At 34.3% G+C, this 13,165-nt stretch overlaps 1 protein-coding gene across 1 annotated transcript in view; it reads right to left on the bottom strand.

Annotated features, from left to right (window-relative positions):
- THSD7A (thrombospondin type 1 domain containing 7A) overlaps positions 1-13,165 on the bottom strand; it is a 352,776-nt gene that overhangs the window by 46,026 nt on the left and 293,585 nt on the right. The window contains exons 12-13 of the mRNA XM_019726870.3: positions 9,032-9,226; positions 7,321-7,584 (exon numbers count right to left, since the gene is read on the bottom strand). Coding sequence (XP_019582429.3) covers positions 7,321-7,584; positions 9,032-9,226 — 459 coding nt within the window. The remainder of the gene's footprint in view (positions 1-7,320; positions 7,585-9,031; positions 9,227-13,165) is intronic.

Raw genomic sequence — 13,165 nt, 5'->3', positions numbered from 1 at the left:
GAACCCCCAAATCTGTAGCCAACTTGGCAGTAGTAAGGTTAAACTGTGGACCCCCAAACTTGCAGCTGATGTGTAAAGTGAGAACAGTCTTGGAGAGGACTGAGCCCTTAACCTGTGATGCATGGCCTAACTTCAGATAATTAGTGCAGGAACTGCACTGTACTTTCAGACATACATTTTATTTAAAAAGGAAATAAATAAACTTATTTATGTTAGAACCTGTACTATAGTTTACTTATTCATCCAAAATAAAAACCTTGGGAATAATTACATGTATTAAGACATTTACTGACATTCTCCCCAAATTTAACATTTATAATTCTAACTAATACTCTACTAAAAATCATAGATAAGTTAAAAAAAAACTCACTTGGGTAATAGAATTTTATCAGCAATATAAATATATTTGATGGAGTGTTCAGATTATGAAGTAATGGGAAATAAATTAACTTTGAAACTTATAAGAGTAATTTATTTTTAACTTGATCCGATGCAAGGCTCTGTTCTTTCAATCAGTGAAAATCATATATTACCACAGAAGTATTTCCAAAGGATGATCTTTAAACACTAATGTGTTGGATTGTAAATAAGTATTAAACATTACTTTTAGAGAAAGCATGCTGTGGTCAAGTTAAAAAGTTGTTGCATTAAACTGGGTTAAACAGGTCTCTTTACCCTGGGCTTACTTCTTTTGCTAATTATGAACTGTGAATCTCTAGGAGTATGACTCACATACTGCATTTCTATACTCAATGACTTTTTTCTATAGCATCTCACTGAACACGTGAGAAATAGATCATACACATAGGTTGTAATTATAATGTATTCAAATTGGATCCATATTTTGAGCTGTACAGAGTTTTAATATTTTTTTAAAGTATGCTTTCTTATGCCCATTTACATATACGAAAAAAAAAGTAAAAGCAAGCATACAAATTAAAAACATAATCCCCCAAACTTAAGAAAGTTTCATTCTTTTTAAAGTATTTGATACTTTAAAGTTTTAAAGCTTCAAAGGTCAAACTTAAGGCAAAGGGAGGGGAAACTGGTATGTGGATAAATTTAAGGTTTTTTTTAATGGCTATTTAAAAAGATCTTAAAAGGAGTCAATTTTGTTTTTATGCAAATTAACTAAAAATGTCCTATATGGGCCAAATTGACCTTCAATGCAACTATAAAGAAATGGGATAAAATGGAGAGTAAAAACAACTAAATATTTTTCTTTAAAATTAAAATTTCAAATGCCCACACAGTTGTTGGCATGCTCTCAGGTTACTTATGAGTCCATAGATATGGTTTATGTCTAATATATGATTTCTTCATGCATTTCTTAAAAAATTCCTGTGTGTAAGCCTTGCTCACTACACGACCATTATGATGATGCTTTGAAGTAGAAAAAGACTTACATTTTAGGAATGAAACTAAATCCAACTCATGGACTATAGAGCTTTAAAACTATTTTGGATTTGCAGGACTTTAGTAACGTAATAGGAATATATATGTGGATTCACATAGGTCATTTAGCATCTCTGTGAATTATGAAGCCTTGCAACACCATCTAAGTAACAAATAACTCTATGGTTATATCAATAAAATTACCACAGATATCAGGAAGATTACCACTCTAATGATTTCATTGAAATTAGTGTAATCACTTCCCTACGGCATTAGGGGGAATAAGGGCCAGTGATCCATGGAAAGGATATGGAGTAAAATATAACAGCAGAAATTGTTAATAAAAGCAAAGATCAAATTTCTTTTTCTTTTTTTATTGTTGCAAATAATAAATTATTCTTAACCGTTAAATTTATTTTAAGTAGCAGGACACTTTCTTCCTAAAAAGTTGAAAAGCCCTGTAAGTGTATGGGATATATTGGAGGCTGTGTTTGACAGCCTGGCTTGGGGGGGCTCTGTGGAGCCCAGTCTGAAAACTATATTATTCATAGATGAGTTGAGGTCTCTGGGACATTGAATACACAGAACTAAATGCTAACACCAGATGGTTTTCCATCACACATGACGTGAACGGTAGCTGCAGGAAATTTTCCAACGAGAAGTCTCTCTCTCATCAACTCCACAAGCTCCTTCAGGGAGCCTATTCCAGAATAATGCTGGTATCCATACATTATTTAACTTTAACCCTAGGCAATCACTTTCTTTTTGTATACAATTATCCAGAGTAGTCCTTTCCTTCTTTCCCTGGCTCTTTAAACTTGCAACTATTACTTCAAGAAAAGTCTGTCCCTTAACCCCTGCCTCTCTTTTACATTTGGTAGGAAAAAAGATCTCAATTGTGAAGAATAACGGCAAAAAATATACTAGCTGTACCTGTGCTATCAAGTCATTTAAATTCTGAAATGCAATAGACAATAAATGAATACCACCAACTGAAAAAGCTTTTCAGAGACAGCAGCACCCCATTTCAGCTTGTTTATGAGACTATTTATTGCCCTTTCTGCCAAGTTTAATTAAACATGCTCTTCCTCAAATACAAGCATCCACTATGATAAGGAGCAATTTCTCAGTCAATTTTGTTCCTAATTAACCTCTAATATTAAACTTACATAATCTTCTATAGAATCCCATTACAGATAGTAATACATTCCAGGAATATTATAGTTAAGTGCTCATGTGGGCTATAATTAAATCTTTCCATATTCATAATTATTTTTATCAGTTGTATCTGAGTTCCATACAATGTCTTAAAAGTGCATGCTACTGAACTAAAATCTATTTGTAAATTGAGTACTACATGCATTTTTTAAAAATTCAATTGGGCACTTGTACCACAAATATACCCATGATGTATTTATTCCTTTTCTAAGTGTGGATGATGGTTCCTTTTTGGTCCCATAAATTCTAATAAAAAACAATCCCACACCTGTGGCATATGTACTTTAGGCTCTGACTGATAAGGCAGCACCTAGTAGTTACAGTTCCTTGCAGCAGGTAAGGATGGTCATTTACACATGATACTGGCTTTGAAATCATCTGCATCATAACTGTGTGAGGCTGGTGAAATAAGGATGTAGATCACCTAGGATATTAGGCAGCAATATTTAAAAGTTACCATACAAGGGGAAGCTACAGTTATAATGTGAAACTATTTTATTGACAGTTTCACTTGTAAAATGTGTAGATTTCTATTTTAATAATTAGTGCTGTAGTGCAAACCAACTGTGAAGCGAATCCTGTAAGAGCAACTTTGGGTGCCAGCGCCAGCCAGGGTTTTTGCAAAATACCAACTTTAATGGGCACACTTTGAATCCCACAGATGTTTCCAAAAGCAATTACTAAACCCATTCATTAATGACTAGAGGTTCTTTGTAATATCATTCATAAACAGAGTAGGCAAAGAGAGAAAACATGGCTGTGTCAATACAAATAACTAGACTTTAAATTTAACGTTAAAGGAAAAGTAATCTTATTACACAAACTACTTTGAACTATTCAAAATGACTACAGTCAAAAGACAAACTGAAGTAACTAAAAGGGGTAATGTGAGCAAAAAAAATGTTTTGCAGCTGTCTGACTACCACCATAATGTCCAAATGGCAAAGTCCTGATAATGTTAGAGCCATTGGATCATGAGTATAAAGTGCACAAAGTCAAATGCACAGTCCTTTAATAAAATAGGGTATTCTGTTTACTTATCGAGCAGTAAGTAAAACCAGAGCTCTCTCTTATTTCTCTGTCTGAACAATCATTAAATTGCCAATATCCTTCCATAGAAGGTCCTATAGACGCATTCTGTTTTCAAAATCATACCTAAATAGGCATTCACCTTGTGAAGACCCATTGTTATAAATTTCAAACATTTCCTAATGTTCTCTTCCCCACAACGGGTAATCAAGTGAATATCACATGGGAGGTGTCGAATGTTTTGCCCAGACAGCATCAGATTGTGGTTCTCTGGATGGTGATCTCAACAGACCTTTCCCATCAAGGTTCATGCTCATGATTCATACCTAACCCTGTGAGTATCCTCATGATCCAGTGAAAGAAACTTTAAATGTGTCATAGAAACCCCTGGGTATTTTTTCGAAATGCAGATTCTGGCTCAGCAGGTCTGCAATGTGGCCTGAATTTCTGCATCCTCTCCTTTCCCTTGATGTCTACATTTCTAGTGAACCAATCAAGATCTTAATGGATTCTAGCCATGAGTAGAAAATATGTGATTTGGTTTTTGAGTGACTTAAAATCTGTTGCTACAGTAACACCATACAAGATTTCATACCAAGAGTAAATATATAACTTATATTATATGTTTTAGGATAAATGCCAAAATGTATTTATATATCAATATTTGTAAAAAAATTATATATAATGACATGTATGGGGGGAAATGAACATTTATGTGGCACCCATGGTATACTTTAAGCTCTGATTTTTGAAGAATAGATATATCACTTTTCAATATAGATTCTATTACTATGGAGAATTCCAGACCTAAAAGAATTGTGCCTCAAGTTTAAGACATTAAAAAATGGTGACTACATAGGAAATGGCCTAATGAAATCAGTGAAAGTAAAATTGCTTTATCAGTATAATAATTGATAACATGATCCACAGATGGACAAAACAAACCAAATAGAAATGGCCTACAGCCATGATTGAACAGGGGATTAGTGTCTTTGCACTGCATACATGTGGGGATCGATTTTATATTTAAACTAAAAGTACGAAGAGACTTTTTTTGAAAAACACTTCAAAACCCCATTTCTACCATCCATCTGGAAAGCTGATTTGGCTGCGACAAGGCCGTGGTCACAGAGACAGCAATTTAGAGTATGCCTAGGATAGAGTATCAAAGTTACAGCATTTCACTGACACCATCAGAACTGACAGAACATATATATACTCGTATATTAAAAAAAAAAAAAGTCATAATTTCCAAAGGAATCAGGCAATAGAGATTCAATTTTCTCAGACCTTACTTTGAGTAAATATGTTAGTAAACACTAAAATAATCCATTGGGCATATATCATATATCAGATTTAACGAGAAAGGAATGATGCTGGACAGACATAAAAAACTAAACTGGAACCGTTCACTTAGTTAAGGATTTTAGGTTCTTTCACAATCCTCATAGTTCAGTGCCATCATGGGTCCATCTTTTTCCTACCATATTCCCCCGAAAATAAGACGTAGCTGGGCAATCAGCTCTAATGCATCTTTTGGAGCAAAAATTAATATAAAACCAGGTTTTACTTTACTATAATATAAGACTGGGTATAATATAATATAACATAATATAATAAATATAATACCAGGTTTTATATTAATTTTTGCTCCAAAAGATGCATTAGAGCTGATTGCCCAGCTAGGTTTTATTTTCAGGGAAACATGGTATATGTACTTTTCTTCCAGATACTGCTTTCTTCATGCTTTGATTAACAATACTAAGTTAGGAAGTCTACTGCCTTTGGCCAATTTCAATTATTTTTGTACTTTTACTGTTTTTTTTAGTGATCAAACATTTTTGTGAGAGTCACAGGATATTTTAGAAGTTTTTTTCCTAAAAATAAGATGGACTGTTACGTGGCTTACTGAAATGCTCATGCAATTCATTAACAGATCAGGGTAAAAGTGAGAATATATGAGAGTCATTCTGAAGCTTACAGGTTATGTTAAAAACAAATGATTACCCTGGTGATTCACTATGCATAACAATTTAAAATATGAGCAAACACTCACATGCTACATTCCAGGAAAAACACATTTTTAAGGTCATATTTAATTTAAAATTTTAACAACTAATTATGATCTTATACATTATCATATCATCTCAGAATGAAAAGTACATTTACATTTTTCCTGGTATCTAATTGATAGCATCTATGATATTTGATGTAGAGAATAAAATATTCAGTTATTCTTAGAGCTGTTTCTCAAAGTGTACTTATTATAAACACTAGATTCTTTTTTCTTCTATAGTAATTGTTCTAAATGCATGGGAAAATAAACTTAGCAATGCACATATATTAAGCTGAAAAATACTTATATCTGGAGTTTCAGTATCATGGCGACTTTGGGGTTTATATCATCAGGCTTTGATAAAATAGGAATTCTGAGATAAGCTGAAAAATAGGATAAGGTTTTTGGAAACTTCTTTGTCGAGACTAAGAGATTCCAACAAATGTGTCACTATGATACCTTGATGGTTTATAAAATGTGAGACGGCCCTATTAGTTCATGTTGATTTCTGAACCATATAATGAAACTAGAGGAGCACCATTCTAGTACAAGTTATTTCAGCAAGATTGGAGGGTAACTGCTATGCACCTCCCTCCTAGCAATTTAATTCATCTTCCTAAGGCACCTCCCTGAAGAAGGTGAGAGGATCATCATCCAGTCATTGCAAATATGAGACATTTACAAATCAAACTGTCCTTCTATAAGCTGATCTCATTCCATTATATATATGTACACATATGTGTACATATATGTATTTTTATATTTTAACACATATGTGTACATATATATGTACACATATATGTATTCTTTCATTTTAATATATAAGTAATATATATGTTATATATATATATATAATAGATATGTATTAATACATATCTATGTGTTAAAATGAAAGAATGGAGAAATATTGTTTCAGGCTGACTATATTAAGACTTAGAACCAAAGGGTTCACTATATATGTCAAAGTATATGTCAAAGATGGCCACTCTTCATAAACTTTTGGCAACTCAATTATTATCACGCTATTTTAGTTTCTTTTTTGTTTTGGTTTTGAAAACAAAAGTGGGCACAGTTTCCTAAGAGTATGTACTTTATTATTTGGTCAATCTCAACTCAATGAGAAATAAACAAGGGGTTTGAGTTTTCACCAATTACGGCTTTCGATCCTTCTTCCCCGCCACTTAATAACATTTTGGGCATATTGCAAATCTGGCCAGTTTGGCAAGTATATAGTCTGTCTAGTTTCAAACTTCATCCTCAGACTGAATTCAAACCTCCTTTCCTCTTCCCTCCCTGTCTGTACACAGACCTGGTAGGGATGATTGCGCTTATTCAACAGACTCTTAATTAACTCCAAGGGAGGTTTCTGGCACCATTTTTGCCTATCTGTAAGGCTTTTTTGCCACCAATTTTGGGACTTAGTTGCCAAAGTCTGGACAATGAGACAAGTGCCACCAAATGTCCTGTTACATAGAAATGATACAGTGTGGTGTCCCATAATGTTCAACTGAGAGCTCACTTCTATGAACCTTCATTTCCCTCCATTCTCATACACATGCATTTTATTTCCCTCCACTCCCCAACGATAACAAATGTATAACAGTAAAGAAAAATTGGATTACCATGGCTGTTGCATCTGGATGTTTCCACGAGCCGGCCATTTTGATCGTAGCATGCCACTGCTTGATAACGGTATCCTTGACCACATTCCCTGATGTCTCCTTGTACTTTCACTCCCAGCAACACTTCCACTTTCCCCTCTGGTAAAATGCAGTCTGACCAGTTCCCCACAGGCTGTGCATTGTATTTGTCACAAGGACAATACTGAGTCTCAATCAAGGGGTACAAATGAGAATTTTTACATTTGTCCTTCTTTTTACTTTTTCCTGGGGAGAAATTTAAGTTGGAAAATGTCATTATTAATTTCAAGGATCGCTAAGTTTTCTCTTTTCCTAAACTTCCTCTCTCCATTTTAACCATATTCTATAGTAGCCTATTAAATAAATGCTATTTTATCACTCCACAGTGCTTTCCATATAGGCTCTTGTTAGTACTGGGTGCTTTGTACAGTGAAATATTTTTTATTTTAAAATAGTCTATTTTTCATAAGGCGCTAATTGTGCTAAATTTTATACTCTTTAAAATGATTAAAATCCTCTCAAATGATCACGTGCTTTCACTGACTGGGAAGTTTGAGGTAGCTGCATAAATCTCTCCTTTATAATGTGCAAAAATATGAAATAGAGTGTCACTGCACGGAATTGCACAGCTTCTTTGTTAATTCCAGATAGCTGGTATAGCTATATAAGAATACAATTTAGAAAATGAGATTTTTGTATTTACTTTTCTGATTATGATTTTTCATCTTTCAGTATTTCTGGAAAGTAATCATTTTGACATGATGATTAATGTAGGAAATGTCAATAACATTCAATATGAAGATATTAAATATCAGAATAAAAATATTAAAAATGCTTTGTATATAAATATAAATAAATCCCCTTAAAAAAACAAAAAAAAAACCCTCAAGTATAAGAGTAATACGTGCTTTAAAAACAATACATCACGATTTTAATTAGATCACATACATTTATATAATTGTATTACATTATGTGCCATATATTATATGCTATTTAATTATATTGCATATCATTACATATGTTTTACATATAGTTATCTCTTTCATAAGCTGCCTTATATAATTTTCAACAGTCTTCATTATGATAGGCAGCTCATTTATAATTTTTAAGTTCTGAGTAGTACTAGCACTGATATTTTTAGATTTCTTTTGCCACTGACAATACTTTTGAGTGCATCAGGATTTAGTTTAGTATGATGGCTCCTGTTCATTATATTACTGCTTTTTGTCATTGTGATTGCCTTTTAAAATGTAGTTTTCAGCTACAGAATTAATGCCACATTCCTCTTCTAGGATATGAAGTAACCTGAGGCGGTGACAGTGAGAATGGGTTAAGAAAATAAAGTGTCAACCTTTCTCCTTGTTCCCACAAAACTTTCCTTTAAGCATTTCACAGTCTTTAGGCAATGAACCAAAAGTACATATTTAACAAAAATAATCTTTCACGTATTGTGCTGGAAGACAGAGTTTGATTTTCAAGGCTACTTTTTTCCATACTAAAAGTACATGTATCTGTCACTGCCAACTTTCATTAAAATAAATATCCGAATCCATTGACATATTAGGTGTAAGGATAGCAACAATAAGGCATATCCATGCATTTTCCAAATACATTGTCAGAACTCTCTTGGTCTGACATTTTTGTGTTTTTCTGCCTTGACAAGTGTTGTCTTTGGCATCCCAATTATTCTTACCAACAATAGTACGCTTTCTGGTCCTAATTGCACCACAGTCTCCATTGCATGCAGAAAACCTGGACCAGCTGGTAAACTGACAGTCATCTTGGCAGGGTATCTGGCAGGCTTGGGTAAGGGCTGGCACGGGGCCTGCATACTGGAGGCATTCATGGATGCCAGCCGGTCCTCCATCTTGCTTTCGACAAGTAATGGCTAAAGGAAAAGCATAAAACTATTTATAACAAACTTGAATGTCTGTAATTGCTCTACAATTTAGGAATTAACCTAACATTTTCTTACACAGTCAGAGGAATCCTCTTTTAATTCTTTACTTGCAGCAGAAATCCGGTAGTTTTTCTAATAATCACAGTAGGCATTAAATTGATCCTGTAGGTTTTCTTTTTAAATAATAGATAACCCTCAGTGGTTTTTGTGTCACAAAAAAAGCATATGGATGCATGTATGCACGCATGTACGTGTACACACACACACAAACACACACACACATACACACATGGCATTTAGCAGCTTTTATTAGATGCTATTAAGAATTCCAAGTCACATATGGAATATATTTAGAAATGAATTATTTACGAGACAAATAAATAATGCATCGTCTCTGATAATAGTTTATGTTGAGCCAGACTATTCATAGAGGTTCTGGGAGATACCACATATCTCTAATAATTATTTTTATATTATTGACCACTCTAGGATACCTATATAAAAGGGTCTTACTGGCAGTAAATTGGTTGGAAGGTTTCAGTGGGAAGGGAATGCTTACGGAACTTGTCTTGAAGCTGCATTTGCATAGTTTTGTTTCTGTCTTTGTTTTTTCACATTGGAAGTTTGTTGGGATGGCTTTCAAGTGGTTAAAATGGGAGGGAACAATGTCAAAGGTCCCCACCCTATCTGTCCACAATTTCATCCCATGCACGAATATCAACCATGAACTTAAAAATAAAAATAAAAACTTTTATCACCCTTAATCTATCATATCATAATTGGTATTTCCTCAATCACATATGGGCTCTTAAAAATGGTCAGATAATTTTGATTCACATACATTATTTCCCAAGATATTGCTCTACTGAATTCTTTAAACCATGTCATAGTTTTATTACTTATTCAATATAGATGTACTTGCTTTAATATACTTAAATATACTTGCTTTAACGTAAAAAGGTCCTAAAGAAAAAGAGCAAATGATGTTTAAAGTGTCCTTTCTCCCTCTGCCATTTCCCCCTGTTGATTTTAAAAATCATTCATTCATTTACTGAGGAAGCAGATGAAACATTTATACCGTGGTCCTAAAGTTAAGTCTTTATTGAACTAGCTTAAATGGCCTCAGTCAGACTGATTTACATGGCTCTTTCAGGTTTATGGTCTAGGCTGAAACTGCTGCTGATCTCTGCCCTGCTCAGGATTTTATCGTGAAACTAAGGTGGAGGAGCCTGATATTTTGATCCCAAATTACAGTTAGGGCACAGAAGGTCTCAGGTTAGACAACGCTCTCTGAATCTGTATACTAAAACTTCACGCCTAGTAGTGTAGGGCTGCGTGATGGAGTCTGTTTAAGGATATAACAATTCTAGAAAGGGAAGACTTTCTCTGTGTAGGGGAACACAATTTGTTGCAGCTGCTACAGGATAAGTTATGTAATTGTGCATGTGTAGGTGAGTACTCACCTATTTCTTAGCGATAGATATGTCTTCATTTAGTATGCACAACATGAGAAGGACCAGTTTGTATGATAAGGACAGGCAGCACTGAATTTTAAAGATAATGAAAACCTGGTAAAGTGGACAATAGTGGCCTTTCTGAAGGTTGTGTGACAAGACTCACCCCTCAGGGAGGAGCCACCTGGTGATCTGTGTTTATCATACTAGTCTAAGGTAGTGTTTCTCAGTTCAGGCTGCAGATTAAAATTACCTGGATAACTTTAGGAACATGTCCACATCCTTGCTGAAGTCAAACATTCTGATTGAATTTGTTGAGGACAGGGGTCCTGGGCATGAGTGTCTTTTCAAAATCCCCTTATGATTCCAGCATGCAGCAGTGCTCTAGTAGATATGTATATATCCACTTACATCAGACACACACCTGGAAGCCTATTACAGGGGAAGATTCTTGGATTCATTACAGAGCTCCTGAATAAGAACTGTGTGGGGGGACAAGGAATATGCATTTTTTTCAAGCTGTTCAGATGTTCCTCATACACCTTCAAGTTTAAAACCTACTAGGTTTGCGTATTCAGGGCACAAGAAGGGGTCTGGATGATACTTGTGGCCAAGACTGAAAGTTCTTTGGTGCTCAGTCACCCTGGCACTGTGCCAAGCTTTGGGAAACAATGGCTGAGCACGTGGGAATGAGCTAAGGGTGGTCTGAACTTGGAGTTCAAGGGGACTTGTGCAAGGAGTGGATCAAAAAAAGCATTCATATAATTTGGAAGAATGTCATCTGTGGATTGGTGTACAGGGAATCCTATCTGTGGAATGATGTGGTATATTAATGAGCTGATGGGATTTTGCAGTTCTCTCCACACCTGCCTTGTGGAAGTGGGGTTGATTCCTTAAACATTTTAAACTTTGTAAGTTCTGATGGTTTCTGGGCAAAATTGCTCCAAGGAGACCCAAGAGAAGGGATTGATAAAGAGGAAGATATTAGACATTTTACTAATCAGGATATGTAGGAACCTCAAGAAAGATAAATTTGGAAAATAAGAGATTTGACCATATCAGAACCCTATGCTTTAAAGAAGGTTGCACTGTTATAACTAAAAGAAAATTACAAAATTAAATCTGGGTACTTTGAAATAAGACTTTTATCTACTCATCCAATTTGACTCTCTGAAACAGAAACTTGGATATAAATCTTTTGAGAAGCTAAATGGAATTGCCTTAAGTTCTCCATTAAGGTTTTTTCTCTAAGATTCTCTCTCACAAAATGTATTTCAGAATTGCTCCAATTATCATAACATTAAGTAACAACAAAAAATGAAAACAAAATAAAACTATTACCAACACAATTCCAGAAACAAATTCATTATCTTTGTGCAGATCTATACTATTTATATAAATCTAAAGCCCTTTCCTATATACCTGCAGTACCTAAAATAGTTTGTATTTCAACTACCGTGTTTCCCCAAAAATAAGACCTAGCCGGACAATCAGCTCCAATGCGTATTTTGGAGTAAAAATTAATATAAGACCTGGACTTATTTTACTGTAAGACTGGGTCTTATATAATATAAACTAAAATAAAGTAAAATAATATAATATAATACCCAGTCTTATTTTACTATAAGACCTGGTATAATATGATATATGATATAATACAATACAATATAATATAATATAATACCAGGTCTTATATTAATTTTTGCTCCAAAAGACACATTAGAACTGATGGTCTGGCTAGGTCTTATTTTTGGAGAAACACGGTAGTTGAAAAGAAAAGAAAAAAGAGGTGTAAAATTCCCACATCTGTTCTCAGAAACCCACTTAGCACTCCACTGCCCTTATCTGCCATGTTAGACAGGGTACTTTGAATGAATTACTCATGCAATGTTATGCAAACATATAGCAACACCACCATTCATAAAATATATTGAAAATTTATCACACATCTCAACTTGTTTCTATTCTGATGTAGAGGAAATACTGTTCAAACACAGGAATGCAATCTGAAATGAACTTCCTGGGGTGAGGAAAATATAAATGTTTGCAAAGGAAACCATCTGGTCTCTCAACTTTATAAATCTTAAAAATCTTTCTAAGGTACTGAAAACAGGGTGGTTTGCAATATAGAAAAGATTCATCATACTAAGCATCATTTCCTAGCACACCAGAAAGCTACATGTACTCGGACAATTGTATCTGTATTTACAGGTGGAGCATGTGTGTCTTGTGTATAATGATTATGCAAGTGCCCCTTTGGGCTGAGGTCTTGTTAGAAAGATGGGCCCAAACCATGCTGCTTGCTGCCCTATGGGTAATTCACCATGAAAGCTTCTTGGTGAGGTCAACAAACACCAATGTAATTATTGTAAAGTCAAATTCCACATGAAACTCTGTTGATTATATTCATTTATTTTATTTATAATTTTATTTTATTTACAGGGCACAGTAATTTTTATTTAGGTGTCACGGT

This window comes from Rhinolophus sinicus, chromosome 4, assembly GCF_057876585.1.
Source record: "Rhinolophus sinicus isolate RSI-liver-muscle chromosome 4, RSI-T2T, whole genome shotgun sequence".
NCBI lineage: Eukaryota > Metazoa > Chordata > Mammalia > Chiroptera > Rhinolophidae > Rhinolophus > Rhinolophus sinicus.
This window is presented reverse-complemented; position numbering and strand designations above follow the sequence as displayed.